This window comes from Saccopteryx leptura, chromosome 13 (assembly GCF_036850995.1).
Source record: "Saccopteryx leptura isolate mSacLep1 chromosome 13, mSacLep1_pri_phased_curated, whole genome shotgun sequence".
Lineage (NCBI taxonomy): Eukaryota > Metazoa > Chordata > Mammalia > Chiroptera > Emballonuridae > Saccopteryx > Saccopteryx leptura.
The window spans coordinates 40,108,893-40,125,271 of record NC_089515.1 but is presented as its reverse complement, the minus strand read 5'-3'; the positions used below and the strand labels follow the sequence as shown (position 1 = coordinate 40,125,271).

Sequence of the window (16,379 nt, the reverse complement as noted above, 5' to 3'; positions counted from 1 at the left end):
TAATGATCCTAGACACCAAGCACTTTGCCTACTGCTATTACTATTTTATGTATTTTCAACTGGGTTTGAAAAAATGAAGGTCCAATGTATTCTCTCCATCCTTTTATCTCTTCACCTCAGCACACTATGAAATACTTCTGTACTGTCCCTTCTGTGACCCGACCTGGGTCACACATACTCCTTTAAGTTGTCCCCACGCCTGGAATCGCCACAGCTGGACGGGCCCTCTTCGCTCTCTCCATTATCTCAGCTTTCCCAAGTGTGACTCAACAAACTGGAAAGTGAGACAGATCCTACTGCCCAAAGATAAACAATTTATAACAGTCTCACCTTTTCAAGACAGCATCATACAAACTCCATATATTTTCCAGGATTAACTGCACAAATAACGGTTTCTTTCCCTTTGCCTGCAAAAAAGAATACATAAGCTTAGGTTTCTGAGTCTTTAACAGGCATCTTAAATATTGATTCTTGACATGTTGTATTATCAGCAAGTCTCATTTTTACTAGAAAATACTTATTCTAGTAAAATTCTAGGAAAGTAGTTATAAAAATACACTGTTCTCTTCCTCTGGGAACTATGGACGTCACAAACAATGAGACCCTTTGGGGGACATATCACTGTGGCTGCCCACTACTGTCCTAAAAAAACACGTAACACCCAAGCCGAGAGTGAAGACTTGACTCTGCCTGTGCAGGCCCTCCCATGAACTTCGTGCTAAAAAAAATTGATTTTTTAGAGGCAAGGAGAGAGAGACAGGAACGTCAAGATGCTCCTGTCTGTGCCCTGACCAGGGAATCAAACCACCAACTTCCATGCTCCAGGATGACCCTTCAAGCTACCAAGCTATTCGACCAGGGCTTAATTTATTGATTGATTGATTGATTTTCCAAAAGACAGAGAGAGGAAGGGAGAGAGAGGGGAGGGGGAAGGGAAGCATTCATTTGTTGTCCTATTCAGTCATTCATTCATTGGTTGCTTCCCATGTGTGCCCTGACCGGGGATCAAACCCAAACCTTGTCATTTCAGGGTGACACTCTTAACCAGGGGTCCCCAAACTTTTTACACAGGGGGCCAGTTCACTGTCCCTCAGACCGTTGGAGGGCCCCACACACAGTGCTCCTCTCACCACCAATGAAAGAGGTGCCCCTTCCAGAAGTGCGGTGGGGCCGGATAAATGGCCTCAGGGGGCCGCATGCGGCCCTCAGGCCATAGTTTGGGGATGCCTGCTCTTAACCAACTGAGCTAACAGGCCAGGGCCTAAAGAATCTTCTTAAACATAAAAAATCATCATCAAGGAAAAGGAAATTGAAAACTAAAGAATCTACCACTTTTCTTATCACAGCATGCAAAATAATTGCATGCTCTCACACACACATCTGATGGACTATAAACTGAGGCCTCCTTTCTGAAAAGGTAGAAGCAGGGTATAAGGAAATTAATTCATTACCTCTGAACGCTTGTTTAAAAAGAAAAGTCATCATGAAGACAGAAATTCATGCAAAGATGCCCACCATACCTTTACTTATATCAAAACATTTGAAAACTAGAAATAGAAACGATGTCCAATCTTAAATAAATGATGGTGCACTCACAACACAGAATAACAACAGGGTACTGATGTGACAGGAAATGTTTTCAAGGCTTTTCCTAGATGATGTCATGTAATCACCATGCCCACCCTACCTCCTTTTCCAGATGAAAAAACTGAGGTGCAGGCCACAGAGCTGCTAAGTGCTGGAGCCGAGATTCAAACACAAAGTCAGACTCTCAAACCATTCTCTTTCCCACATCACTGCACTGGCCCTTTTTAAAATATACTGTTTATTAAAAGATTTTAAAAGCAAGGGGAAATGTTTACAATGCTTTCTTTCTTTTTTTTTAGACATAATGTCAAGCAAAAAGGCACCTACAGCATTATATAAACAGTGTAATCTCAACTGGGGGATGTATATATCTATCCAAAAGAAATGAAAATAATTGAAACCACAGTGCTGTTTTCTGATTTTTGTTTTTTCCTGTGCCTTTATGAGTACTTTATAAAAAGAATATATATGCTCTTCAACAAAAACAAATTTATAAAACCCTGAATTTTACACTGATAAAGAAGCTTCAAGAAAAGGAAACTGTGGCCCTGGCTGATTAGCTCAGTTGGTTAGTCATCCCAAAACACCAAGGTTCAATCACTTTTGTCAGGGACAGGAAGCAATGAATGAGTGCACAGCTAAGTAGAATAGCAAATGAATGCTTCTCGATCTTCCCTCTCCTCTGTCTCTCTCTAAAAAAAAGAAAACTTTGAGGCATGTGACCCAGCAGTCCTGCACCACCTCTGTCTACAAAGGCAGGGTTCCAGGGAGCACCTGCTTCTCCCATCGGTACTCATGTGACTGGATTTGATGAGAGAAGGCCTCCGCTGAGACTAGAAATAATACAGTGTCGGCCACACAGAGGTGTGTGAGAGAGATGTCTCTCCATAGTAAAGGGGGTCACACAAATGCATGATGCATAATATATACATACCTTCAAGTGACCAGGATCGGAGAATTTTCTCCTTTAGTAAAAGAAAAAGCAGCAATTCTTTCTTCCCTATATATAAAGAACTCTAAACAATACTTGAAGATTCACAAGCTTTAACCAAATATATAAAATGAAAAATCCTTCATGAACTGACCCCACATAAATCAAAGCCAAATTACATCTATGAAAGGTGTTACAGTACAGGTTCTCTTAGGGCAGAAAGTAACCAACATTCAAAAGGGACATAAGCCACATTACCTGATCAACCTTCATAATCTTCTTAGCCTTCATATTTATATAATAATCACCCCACAATGTTTTCAAAAGAACTTCCTCTTTTATGCCAATTTTTTGACTGTAGATCTTGGCGAAGTGCTCAATTCTGAAAGAAAAGTGTTTATGTTATTAGTAATAAGTATGAGTACAGGGGGTCCTCGAGTTTTGGGTTAGGACAATCTCGACATATGATATTTTGGGTTTATGATGCTCACTCCCATAAAAACTAAAAAAACAAAACAAAAAACTGTGATGTGAGTGTTTCACCTCATGCCATTAGTGTCGTACTTACTGACTACGTGGACGAACTAGTTTGGTTGCACACAGTAAAAAAATACACAGTAACATGGCATATGAGTGAGAGTCAGCACTCCCCAGTATACTTATGTACACTATTTTGGACTGTTAAAAGTGCAAGTGTTCCGTCTGAATTAGGCTAGAGTGTGTTTCGAATTACACCAAAATTTGGGTTACGTCACTGTCATAGGAACGAAACTGTGTCGTAACCTGAGGATGCCTGTATAGCTAACATTCAAGTTTTCCTGTGCCAGGTTCTATTCAAAGTGCTTCAAATGTATTGCCAAATGTAAACATTTGAACTCTCCTAGGAGGCAGGTACTAATTACCTCCCCCTTCTTACAGAAAAGGATAAAGAAGCAGAGATATTACATACATAGTAAGTGAGGTTGGGATTCAAGCCCAAGCAGTCTGGCGCTAAAGTCCATATTCTTGCCCAATTTTGAATACACTCACATGAATCAGAATTCACGCTATAGCTCTTTTTAAATTCTGCACGTGTAAAATGGGGTTGGAGGACAACAGCCAAGGAAATACAGGCTCTAGCTGCCTGTCCCAACTATGCCGACAAAAACTGTATCAGCCCTTCCCTGCTATCGGTGACTATTGCTTACAAAGAAAACGAACTTCACAGCCAGAACTGGCCAAAAAGGGGTTTCTAGCACCCTGGAGTAAACAGAAAACACACACACACTTAACTCTCCTCGGCCCTTTGAGAAACCCATCAGCACTAGCTTTGCTCTCAGCCATGCGAGAGGAATCACCTGACAAGTAAGGGTGCTGTATACAGTGTGTGCAATATCTGGTTAAAGAACCTAGAACAAAAATCTCTTTTCTACAGGGAACTGTATGTTCAATCTAAAGTTTGAGTCCAACTCTCACAGTACCTGCATCTTAAAAGATGCTGCTGTTTTACCCTCTGCAGGAGGAACTCAAAGTGAACACACTCAGACACTGCTTCCCAGGCCGGTCAGTAGTGGTACCGCTGGAATCCAGCATGACCACAACCTGGTCCAAGGAGCTGGTCCTCACTCAGGACACTGGTAGCCTGGTGGGAGCAATAAGCTGGGGAGTGGAAGTTAATGATTATGGTAGAACCAGGAATGTGAAGAGCATCAGGCAGGAGTGTAAAAACAAAAGCAGACACTTTAAGAAACAGCTAAAGATAAATATCTATGTCCCCTCTCACTGAGGGCAGAGAGACAAAACAGCCAATCAAGAATCAAAATTTAAATTATATGGTTACAGACTGCCGACATTCTAGAGCTGGCCTCAAGTGTCCATTACTTACAAAGTAATTCACTCTAGAAAAGCTTTATTTCCCAGTTATTAATTGGAAAATTTTTTGTCTTTCTGAAGGAGGGAACCTGTCTCCACAAATTCTTACTTCACTCCGTAGACCTACAGCTTTCCCAACATGGAGGGCTGAGAGGAGCAGTCCCGGTCGCCCCCACGTTACTCACTACACCACAAGTGAGGAGACAACCTCAATGGCAGACATTCACTGCGCAGACTGTTCATCCCTCAAGAAGAAAACCGATTCCGTCTTGCTGCCCACTCCAGGGATCAGTAAAAAGAGAACTCTGTTTTCTTTCTTATAACTGTAGTCCATTTACAATGACTTCAAGATAAAAAATTCAGTGTAAAAAATCAGTTATGTGTAAAATCCAGAGGTTTAATTAGATGCAAATGAACTTACCCAAAGCCCCACCCATCGATTGCACTTGTAAACACCACATTCCCCTGTTCTGGAGAGAAGTAAAGGTGCGAGTCATCTGTGTCCTCCAAACCAGTGCTCCAGTCATACACTTGCTCTCCTGGGTCAGAATTTGGGTTTCCCTGGGATTCACTCTCTCTCTCTGCTCTTTCTTCTAGAACTTTAGAAGTAAAGAGAGTTCCTGTGAGCGCATTAATCTAGGAGAGACGGTGAAATGGCAGAGTATCATTCAGATGCTTAGCTTGCCCCTGATAGGAGACTCCATCACCAACACAGCTTAACCCTAGAATCACCCATCAGTCTGTATGGGCTCATATTAAGTTGAAATTTATAATGATAGATAACTGCCATGTTATCAACCCATTCTTTCTAAACCCAGCAAAACTAAATTGTAAGGCTTTTGAAAGGTTATTTTTGTGATTATTTTAATGCAAACACTAATGTGTCATATCTTTAATTTATTTTTAGGACTGAGGCCTAGTGAGATTAGAAGCTCATGGTTTCTAACCCCCAACGATCCTAGTTTGCAACCCTGGCCATTTCTCACATCAGCTATTTGAACTTCTCAGCATTCTCTTCAGGCCTTCTTCCCAACCTCTAACTCCCAACTATTTTTATTCTCAAGTAAGCAATCTTATTTCCTACCTTTTCTTACGCCCCACCACAGGCAGAAGTAGTTCCCCTGGACCCGTCCCTGTCCATCTCATCAGGGAGCCAAATCCACTGATCCATTCCGGTTTACCGCTCCACCCTCTACATTCCCTCCCTTCACAAATGTTAAGCTGGTCTCCCCAATGGTGCTCCACTGTCTTGAAAAAGAAAGTTCAAACCTCTTGTATGCACAACATACAAGGTTCACATAATCTAAGCCCTATATTCCTTTCTGCGTAACATGATCTGATTTTTCAGGAATAACAAAATCTGTGCTTCTTTGAATAAAACTCTGTACTATGCTTTTTCTAGCCTTTGTGACTATACATCCTACTCCTTCTCTCTCAAATGCCCCTGCTACAATTCTCTACTTGGCAAATACTATCTTCCTTTGATCTCAAAGCTTCTGTTGTGAAACTTTTCCTAACACTCTCTCCCTCTGAGCCCATTCTGGGTGAAGCAGCCCTCACTTATACTCTTAAATCACACCAGGGCTTATTTCATCGTTTTCCAAATATCTCTTTTTAATGGTCTGTTTCCACCTCCACACTGTGAGATCTTTGAAAATACAAACTCTGACCTGTCATTACATTCACAACCTGTAGTACACGATGGACATTCAAGAATTCTTTTATTAAACATGTAACTATGTAAATGTTTGCTGAATAAGTGCAGGTTTGCCGGCTTGAGTGCAGGCTTATCAAGATGAGTGTGAGATTGCCCCTTGAGCGTGGGATCACTGACATAATCCCATGGTCAATGGCTTGAGCCCAAAGGTCGTTGGCTTGAAGCCTAAGATTTCTGGTTTGGCTAGAGCCTCCTGGTCAAAGCATGTATGAATGAGAAGCAATCAATGAACAACTAAAGTGACATAACTATGATTTGATGCTTCTCATCTCTCTCCTCTACTGTCTCTGTCTCTCTCTTGCTACAAACAAACAAATAAAAACAGTCATAAAAAAACCAAAGAGGCCCTGGCCGGTTGGCTCAGCGGTAGAGCGTCTGCCTGGCGTGCGGGGACCCCGGTTCGATTCCCGGCCAGGGCACATAGGAGAAGCGCCCATTTGCTTCTCCAACCCCCCCTTCCTCTCTGTCTCTCTCTTCCCCTCCCGCAGCGAGGCTCCATTGGAGCAAAGATGGCCCGGGCACTGGGGATGGCTCCTTGGCCTCTGCCCCAGGCGCTAGAGTGGCTCTGGTCGGGGCAGAGCGACGCCCCGGAGGGGCAGAGCATCACCCCCTGGTGGGCAGAGCGTGGCCCCTGGTGGGCGTGCCGGGTGGATCCCAGTCAGGCGCATGTGGGAGTCTGTCTGACTGTCTCTCCCCATTTCCAGCTTCAGAAAAATACAAAAAAACAAAAACAAAAACAAAAAAAACAAAGAACCTCCTAATATTGATTCCCTTTGAAAGATTTTAACAATATTTTAAACGAGAGAGCATTAAAACCAATTGTCCAAGCTTTATGCTCAAGGATACTTGAAGAACGAGGGGACTCCTGACAGGAAGCTTGTCCTGTTGCCTCTGTGTAGTATGATAATCCCAACATAAGTGAAACTTAAGTGGAAAAGTTCTAAATAAGTAAATTCTCTGTAGCAAAACTTCATATTCAACGTAGCAACTGCCTTACAACTCTTCTCTGAGCCCTTATTTTTTTAAAAAAACACTGCAGTACAGAATAAAATACCTGTTCTAAAATATTCTTGAGATGAGAATAGGCCTCCTGTGGGGTGAATTTCAGTTCCACTATCAAGCGATCTATCTTATTGATCACTAAAACCGGACGGATGTTTTCGAGCCAGGCCTGTCGAAGAACTGCCTGTGTCTGAATAAAACAGAAAGGAAAATATAAAACTCATGATTTGAAATAATTAAAACACATTAAAAATCTTGATTAATAACCAGCTCATTTCTATACTCCTTTACCACAACTCAGACCAGGCCAGTCAGACACAGGTGCTCACGAGACATTCACACAGTACAGGACACATCAGCAAAGGACTACAGACCAGAGACTGTCCTTGCCTTCACAGAACTGACAATTTACTTACGATGGATAAATTACAATGTGTAAACAACAGCAAGGAGTTTGGTGGAATTTTACAAACATGAGGAGTTTACTGAATAAATATAAAACAGTTATGTTACCAACACACAGGTCAAAAAGCAACATTCTCCCAGGAGTCCCTCTGTACACCTTACTGACCATAATTGCAGCTCTTAGCATTAACCACTATTCTGCTATTCTAAAGTCAGGTATGTTACTTTACTTATCTTGTCAGGATACCTAAGACACTACACACGGATGAAAACTGTGCTTCTCAAGCTGAGGTACCTGTGCCCATAGGGGAAATCAGAAGGGAAGTTATAGGACAATTACAGTACATCTTAGAAGTATCAACTTTCCTCCATTTGAGTAATTTAAACCTTTTATTATTCTTTCTATAAAATAGTATAAACATTAAAACAAACAAGGGTATATTAAGAAGTAGGATATAAGGTGACAACATTTTAAGATAAAACATAAGGTTTCAAGAAAAAATATATATTAAAAGAACTGAGATTAGATAACCACTTCGAACTCCACGCCCACCAGAGCTAAATGTTCATTCACACTGGCCTTGGGGTGAACTTCTCCAACTCTGATGGAGGAGAAACACTAGATTAAGGATATGACAGCATGGGAGAGGGAAGAAAGAAGGGAGAAGGAAGCAGGAAGGGAAAGGGAAGCAGGAAAGGAGAGGGAAGCAGGAAGGGAGAGGGAAGAAAGGCAGAGGGAAACAGAAAGGGAGAGGGAAACAGGAAGGGAGAGGAAAACAGGAAGGGAGAGGGAAGCAGGAAGGGAGAGGGAAGCAGGAAGGGAGAGGGAAGCAGGAAGGGAGAGGGAAGCAGGAAGGGAGAGGGAAGCAGGAAGGGAGAGGAAAGCAGGAAGGGACAAGGACAGTGTGTGTGTAGGTGGGTGGAGGTACAATGGTAGACTGAGAAGGCAAGACAAGATTTCTCTGATCTAGGGGAGAACCAGCTCAGGAGTTTGCTTTCAATAACCTCTCACAGCTCAGAAACCATTTCCATTAGAAACCACCATACTGTCTCAAAATCCAACATTTCTCCCACTTTTGCTGAGTCCCTCTATAACAGGATATTACAGACACTTCAAATTTCTAAAGTTAAAGTCGTACTTTTTAAAATCCCTTAAAAACTTGGATGATTTAACTTCACCACAGACTGGAACATTACTAAATATAAAGTGTAAAACCAACTTTCTGACAGTGAAATGTCTAAGTGCATATAATAATCAACCACCAGTTCCTCCCTTTTCCCACCGTCCTTAACCAATTAAGTCTTTTCACATCACAGCCCACTACCTGCGGACAGACTCCTTCCACAGCATCGACCACAATGATGCACCCATCACATATGCGAACAGCCGTGGACACTTCTGAGGAGAAATCCACGTGTCCTGGAGAGTCTATCAGATTAATCAGGTACTCCTCATTACCTGAAATGAAATTTAAGGACAAACATTGTCAGTTGTGCAGGTATACAATACACTTCTTTGGGTATTCTAGAATAAGAAAGCTTCTAAGAAATGACTGTAAAGCTAAAGAAGGCCAAAGCTCAATCAATTGTCATCCCAATCTAGAATTCCCATTGATGAAACTACTGTTTCCAAATAGTTTCCATATAAATTGTTAAAGACTTTATTCTTCTAATAGCTACCACTTACTATGAGGCTCCTGTGAGATAGGTACTGTGCTAAGGAAACACTTTTAATGTGCTAATCACACATTATTGAATTCTGACAATAACCGTATTAGATAAATATTACTATATTCATTTTACAGATTAGGAAGTTGAGACTAAAAGAAACCAATGCCTGGCCTGGTGGTAATGTAGTAGATAGAGCACCGACCTGGATGCTGAGGTCACTGGCTGGAAACCCTGGGCTTGCCCGGTCAAGGCATATACAACAACCAACCAATGAACAGTTAGAATGAAGCAATTACTTCTTATCACTGCCCCCTACCATGATCTGTAAAATCAGTGTTTAGAAAAAAAGGGGGGGAGGGGGACCAATAGCTGAAAGGGAAAGCTGGTCCAAGGGGCTAAAACAGGAAAGCCAACTTAAAAAGGCACAAAGTAGTTGGCCAACTACTTTCCTACAAATTCTCAAAGAGCACATGTGAACCTGCTCAATCAAGACACAGAGTCAATTCTACAAAAATGTAAGGAGGACTATGTGTGCCGAGCAGTGTGCAAAATGTTCTCATCACATATACAACCTTATTTATTTATTTATTCATTTATTTATACCACGTGAGAGGCGGGAGGCAGTAAGACAGACTCCCACACACACCCGATGAGGATTCACCCAACAAGCCCCTACCAGAGGATGTTCTGCCCATCTGGAGCTGCTGTTCCGTTACTCAGCAACCGAGCTATTTAGCACCTGAGGCAAGGCCATAGAGCCATCCTCAGTGCCCAGGGCCCACTCACTCAAACCATTCAAGCCATGGCTGTGAAAGAGGAAGAGAGAAAGAGAGAGAGAGAAAGAGAGAGAGAGAGAGAGAGAGAGAGAGAGAGAAGGGCGAAGGGGAGGGGTGGAGAAGCAGATAGTTGCTTTTTCTGTGTGCCCTGACTGGGAATCAAACCCAGGACTTCCATACACTGGGCCAATGCTCTATCGCTGAGCCAACTGGCCAAGGCCTACAATTTCCTTTAATTCTCACAACAAACAAAAGTATTTAGCTTATAGCAGGCCTTGCCTCAGGTGCTAAAGTTATAAGGGTGACCACACATTCTGATTTGTCCTTTTTCCCACCGGAAGTCCCACGTCCCACTAACCCTATGTCAGTCCCAGGCAAACAAGAACACCTGGCTTACTCCAGGTTATAGAGACTTCACATTAAACATAAGTAAACCATGCAGAAAAACAATAATTCATTAGAATTCTATACTTATTCCTCCTTATTGCTAATTTGACATGATTCTCTTTTAAAGGCAAAATAATTATTTGAATGTTCAAACACCTGCATATATACTTTACTTTGGCTCCTTCTCTTAACTCTGCTTCCCAAATTCTGTGGTCTCCAGACTATCACCGGGCTCAATATTACAACTTGTGGGCCATTTGAAGAATTTTCTCCAATGCAATTTTATCAATTTGATGACTTGACTTGTGCCCTAAGTGATGCTGATAATGATAAAACAACAACAACCAAGGCCAGGAAGCACATCTATGGATTGCCCATTTGTGTCTGCCACTGTTCTAAGCATTTTACAGACTTATTTAATGTCTTCTTACAACAACCCTTTGTGGTAATTACTACCATTAGCCCCTTGTTACAGAGCAGAATACAAGGGCACAGAAAGTTAAATATCTTTCTCCAGGACATCGAGCTAGAACCCAATTCTGAGGTAAATTGCCTAAGATCAATCAATGCAAAATGGTAGAATGAAAGTTCAAACCCATCTAACTCCAGAAACATACCTTTAACCACTATACTCAAGATGGCATGCATTACATCTCACAAGCCAGGATGCCACTGGTAGTGGATGGCTGAACACTAATACACAGGGGCCTTGAGAATAACTTCCTGTCATGGGATTGTGACCTTTACTCATCCCACATTAATACCTTAATTTTTAGTAAGGCTTCCATTTCCACAGCTCTGGCCAAACCAAACTTCTCTAAAACTTACCAATAACCTCTGGCCAAATAGCCTTTTTCAATTCCTACAAGAGTTACTGTCAAAACGGCATCCTTATTTGGGGACAACAAGCTATAAAGATCATGGCAACCCACAGCATGTGAATAAGACTCTAAACCCAATACACAGGCCATAGGACAGAACAAGGAACCAGCCAGTAAATGGGACACTACGGCTGAGCCAGCAAGGTCCTAGGACTCCTGATCTTCCTTCTGGAGATATTCACACAATCACCTGGGTGGATGCAGGCAGGCGTGAACAGCCAGTGTTTCTGCCTGCAAGCCAGCCAGAGGTCCCTGATTGCCTCTGACAACAGATCACTCGGAGAGGCCAGAATGCAATTTGTGTAAGAAAAAGCAAAGAAACTGAGGCATGCAATTAACAGAGGAAAAGATGAAAAATATTCAAAACTATTTTTCTTTAAAGATAGATTGATTTACCTTTTGCATAATGCAGTGAAATGGCGCTGGATTTCATAGTGATGCCTCGCACCTGTTCATCTTCTCTGCTGTCCATATACCTTAACTGTAACAATGCAACATATGCATCCTTACTTCCCAATGAATTAAAATGCAACATTAAAATGGAATGCTCTGGACTTTTATTTTAAATGCCTACTATATTTATTTATTTACTTATAGTGAGAGAGAGAGAGACAGGAAGACAGAGATGAGAAGCATCAACTTGCAGTTGCACCTTAGTTGTTCACTGGTTGCTTTCTCACATGTGCCTTGACTGGGGTGGGGTGGGGTGGGGATGGGGCTGCAGCCAAGCCAGCGATCTTGGGCTCAAGCCAACGATCTTTGGGCTCAAGCCAGCAACCTTGGGGTCGTGTCTATGATCACGCTCAAGCCAGCAACCCCATCCTCAAGCTGGTGAGCCCATGATCGAGGTTTCAAACCTGGGTCTTCAGCGTCCCAGGTTGATGCTCTATCCACTGTACCACTGCCTGGTCAGACATAAATGCTTACCTTTTTCCCCCCATTCTTTTCCAAGTGAGAGGAGGCGAGATAGAGAGGTAAACTCCTGCATGCACCCTGACTGGGATCCACTGAACAACTCCAGTCTGGGGGCCAATGCTCTGACCATCTGGGGCCATGCTGGCAACCAAGCTATTTCTAGCACCTGAGGTGGAGGCTCCACAGAGCCATCCTCGGTGTTTGGGGCCAATGTGCTCAAACCAATTGAGCCATGGCTGTGGGAGGAGAGAGAGAGAGAGAGGGAGGGAGGGAGAAAAGAGGGAGGGAAAGAGGTACAGAAGCAGATGGTCACTTCTTCTGTGTGCCCTGACCAGGAATCAAACCTGGGACATCCACACGCTGGGTCAATGCTCTACACTGAGCCAACCAGCCAGAGCCAACGCTTACCTTTTAAACTAAATGCCGTTCATATTTTTTTAAGGGGGTAAAGGTTGGAGAATGAAAGTTATTATGGGGAAGAGAACATAGACAAACTAAAAGACATTATTACCACTTTCCAAAGGTAGTAAAATACCACAAACTCCCCCCAGAGAGTGGCTCATTCAAATTTCAGCCATGAACGACTGGGTAGTCAATGAGCAATTCACAGAAAGCAGTATTTGGATAAATTTCTTCCATTCATCAAGAGCACAGCCATTCTTTTTCTACTCATAGACTCTCTGACAAAGTCTGGACAGAGGTTCAAACAGAAAGTCTCCAGAAGCAAGAGAAGCCTTCACTCCTTTCCCAAGCTAGATTTTAAACATATGTTTTTAAAAAAGAATGACAGGGTAGAAGATGTTTCTAACATTGCCATTTAGCTGATGGCTTTCATAAAGCATTAATGCCTATAGATAAGGGCCTGCATCGCATCTTGTCTCTACAGCGCATCAGTACTGATGATGGCTTCACTTAACTAGAGAGCCCACCCTCTCCAGCTCCTCAGCCCTCAGCATGTCATAATCTTTCTCCTCTCCCTGCAGAAGGGTCTGTTCCCTGCCCTGCCCTACTTCTCTCCACTGTCAACTTTAGAAAACCTTTATATTTACTTATTTCTTCCATTCAAAAGCCTTGAGAGTAACTTACTGTCACGAGAGTACCACATTTACTCAACCCACATTAATTTTTTAATTTTCAGAAAAGCTTCCATTCCCACATCTCTGGCAAACCAAACACGTAAAAGTTACCAATGACCTCTGGCCAAACACAATAATCCTTTTTAACCCTCATTCTTTTTGATCAGAGCGGCATTAGACACACCTAGTTAATTACCCTGTGTGTCCGTGTGTGCTCGTGCACATATGTGAAATTCTCCTAGGAGTCTCCTATCTCCTCCTCTCCTTCCTCTCGTTCCTTAGGTCCCACTCTGGCTGCTTTCACCTCTCCAATCACTCACTCCAAAAAGTCTGTCTCTTGTTATTCGATATGTGTATGTTTTTTCTTTCAGTCTCCTCTGTGTACTTTTTTGATTCAATTTTGCTTCTCCATATCCTCTTCTCTCTGTTCCCAGTCACCTGACAAGTCCTGCTGATTCCACTCCAAATTCATTACAGGGATGAACCTCTATTTTTGTACAAGTGAATTATTCCAAGTCCTTTCAAAATACAGCTGAAAATGGTTTTATTTCATTTCATTTCCTAAAACATGATTGTCATTATGACCCAAAGGCTTCAGAAGCCTTCCTTTGGTACTTAGTTTAGCCTTCAAGGTCTTTGATTATCTGATATATCCTCTCTATCAAAGTGCAATTGCTCTCAGCAGTTCGTAAGCAAATCACTGAAATCAAACACAACTCACAAATTAGCCTTTTCCTACTTTATTCATGTTATTTCCCTCCACCTGATGGTTTCTCTGCCTTGTCCTTAAACCACCCAACTCATTCACATGGGAAGACTCTCTTCCTCTGTGAAAACTCCCACAACTGTGCCAGGATATCATCTGACTTATCACACTCACAGGATCTCTAAGAACACAGCAAATGGTTCATGACATTGTAGATAGCTAATACCCTCTGAAATGCAACAGCTATTTAGCAAATATAAATATAACAACATACCTTGCCTGCCAGGCGGCTGGAGATGATTCCATTGCTAGATATGAGACAGTCAGCCAGAGTAGTTTTTCCTGTTAAAATAACAGTATTAATTCAAAGCTATTTCTTTTTTTAAAAGTAGGGGGGACGTAGCTGTATCTCTACTGATTTAACATCTAACCATAAGAATTGGTTCAACAAAGATTTTCTATGAATCTATACCAAGCAAAGCAAGACATACGGGCACTTGAAAGAGTTTAATTAGTTTTGACCAGAATATCACCTGGAAGAAAACTTTATAGTACAGTACTAGAATCTGTCTCCAACCCTGTAGATCTCACCAATCTACCTGAAAAGTTGTCAAGCAACTTTCTTTTAAGTGTGCAACTTCTTTTTGCATTGAGGCATAATTCACACATAGTAAAATGCACAGACTCTTAAGACTCTTAAATAATGAGACAAACCACCATGTAAATCAAAACACCTCTGACAAACAACTTTTACACAATTACTAAGGTCTGTCCTGCATGACTTTAATCAAGTTTACCCTAATTACTACATCAATCATCCGATATCAGTAACAGTGACAGTAGCTCATTCTTTTTATTTTTTTCTTCATTTTTCCGAAGCTGGAAATAGGGAGGCAGTCAGACAGACTCCCGCATGCGCCCGACCAGGATCCACCTGACACGCCCACAAGGGGGCGACGCTCTGCCCATCTGGGGCGTAGCTCTGTCGCGACCAGAGCCACTCTAGCGCCTGAGGCAGAGGCCAAGGAGCCATCCCCAGCGCCCAGGCCATCTTTGCTCCAATGGAGCCTTGGCTGTGGGAGGGGAAGAGAGAGACAGAGAGGAAGGAGAGGGGGAGGGGTGGAGAAGCAGATGGGCGCTTCTCCTGTGTGCCCTGGCCGGGAATCGAACCCGGGTCTTCCGCACGCCAGGCCCACGCTCTACCGCTGAGCCAACCGTGAGGGCCAACAGTAGCTCATTCTTACTAGCTCAGAATGACAAAACATAGCACAGCAATCATTTTTTTTTTCTCTGAATGGTATACTGAGTAAAACAAGACTACAGACTTACTACATTACAAAGCCATTCCAAAAATTCTTCACATTTTAATGCTCAAGTTCTCGTTTAAAAAACAATGCAATATACCAAAATGCTAATCACTAATTAGCTGCCTTTATTTCAAATGTTAACAGGGAGCATCTCTGACATCATACTTTGGAAGGAAACAACGCCTGCCCCTCAGCCAGCATCCCTCTCACCTGCCACTGCGTCACTCCACTGAGGACGCACTCGGAGACACAGCCCCTTAACTACAGACAACAAGGCATTTGAAAAGGGTTCTCACCATGGTCCACATGAGCCAAAACACAGATATTCCTGATGTTCGCAGTGTTTTTCTGGAGTTGAACCATCTTCTCCAAACTATTGAGCACCATGATCGTTTATGTCCTGTGACGGAAAATTAAAAATGGGTCACAAATGGCACCTGGGCTAAAGGGCGAAGCAGTAACATATATATATAGTATATATATATTTAAATGCTGGGAGCTGACAAGACTGCTCAGGTGCCTCAAACTGGGAAGGCAATCAACGTGTCCTGAGGGCACCCACCCAGGTCCAAGTCCAACTGGGGCGCGGAAGCAAACACCTGCCAGGACGGCGTCTGGAGCCGGCTCGTCCCCCGCGTGGGGCGGCCGCGATGAATCACGCGGCGCGGGGCGCTGATGCCCTGAGGCGACGCCAGGCCTGGACTCACGGCGGCGCCCGGTCCAGGTCCATGAGGGCGGAAGCTGACGTCTCCCCCGCCCCGCACGCATCCCTCTCAGGTGGACAGTCCTCGGCTCAGAACCGCCCACGGAGCCTGAGGAAAGTTTGGGGTCACGTGCTTACTAACCACGCGCGGCCCTGAGACCTTATCCCCTTCCAGAGAGAAAGCAAAAGATTTCAACTCCACACCCCACTTCACCTCAGCCCGCGGTTCCAGGTCCACACTGGGCAGCGGCTCCGCCCCGCCCCGCCTCGGCGCCCCGGGACCCGCTCCACTGGGAGCCGACCGACCAGGACACCGCAGCCCAGCGCTGCCCTTACCCGCTCGGCCGCCCGCCGCCCCGTACGGAACCCGGGTCCGGTGGCACGCGCGCGTCGGTGCCCCAAGAGATCCGAGAGGGCAGAACAACAGCGGCGGGGCGGGCCTGGAGACGCACGACCTCTGACCC

General features: G+C 43.5%; 1 protein-coding gene across 1 annotated transcript in view; it reads right to left on the bottom strand.

The window, feature by feature from the left end:
* Positions 1-16,374, bottom strand: part of LOC136384921 (elongation factor-like GTPase 1) — a 90,388-nt gene extending 74,014 nt beyond the window's left edge. The window contains exons 1-9 of the mRNA XM_066355571.1: positions 16,252-16,374; positions 15,509-15,612; positions 14,180-14,247; positions 11,605-11,689; positions 8,819-8,952; positions 7,141-7,278; positions 4,791-5,005; positions 2,777-2,900; positions 331-407 (exon numbers count right to left, since the gene is read on the bottom strand). Of these exons, the coding sequence (XP_066211668.1) occupies positions 331-407; positions 2,777-2,900; positions 4,791-5,005; positions 7,141-7,278; positions 8,819-8,952; positions 11,605-11,689; positions 14,180-14,247; positions 15,509-15,599 (932 nt within the window). The 5' untranslated portion in view covers positions 15,600-15,612; positions 16,252-16,374. The remainder of the gene's footprint in view (positions 1-330; positions 408-2,776; positions 2,901-4,790; positions 5,006-7,140; positions 7,279-8,818; positions 8,953-11,604; positions 11,690-14,179; positions 14,248-15,508; positions 15,613-16,251) is intronic.
* Between the last annotated feature and the right edge of the window lie 5 nt (positions 16,375-16,379).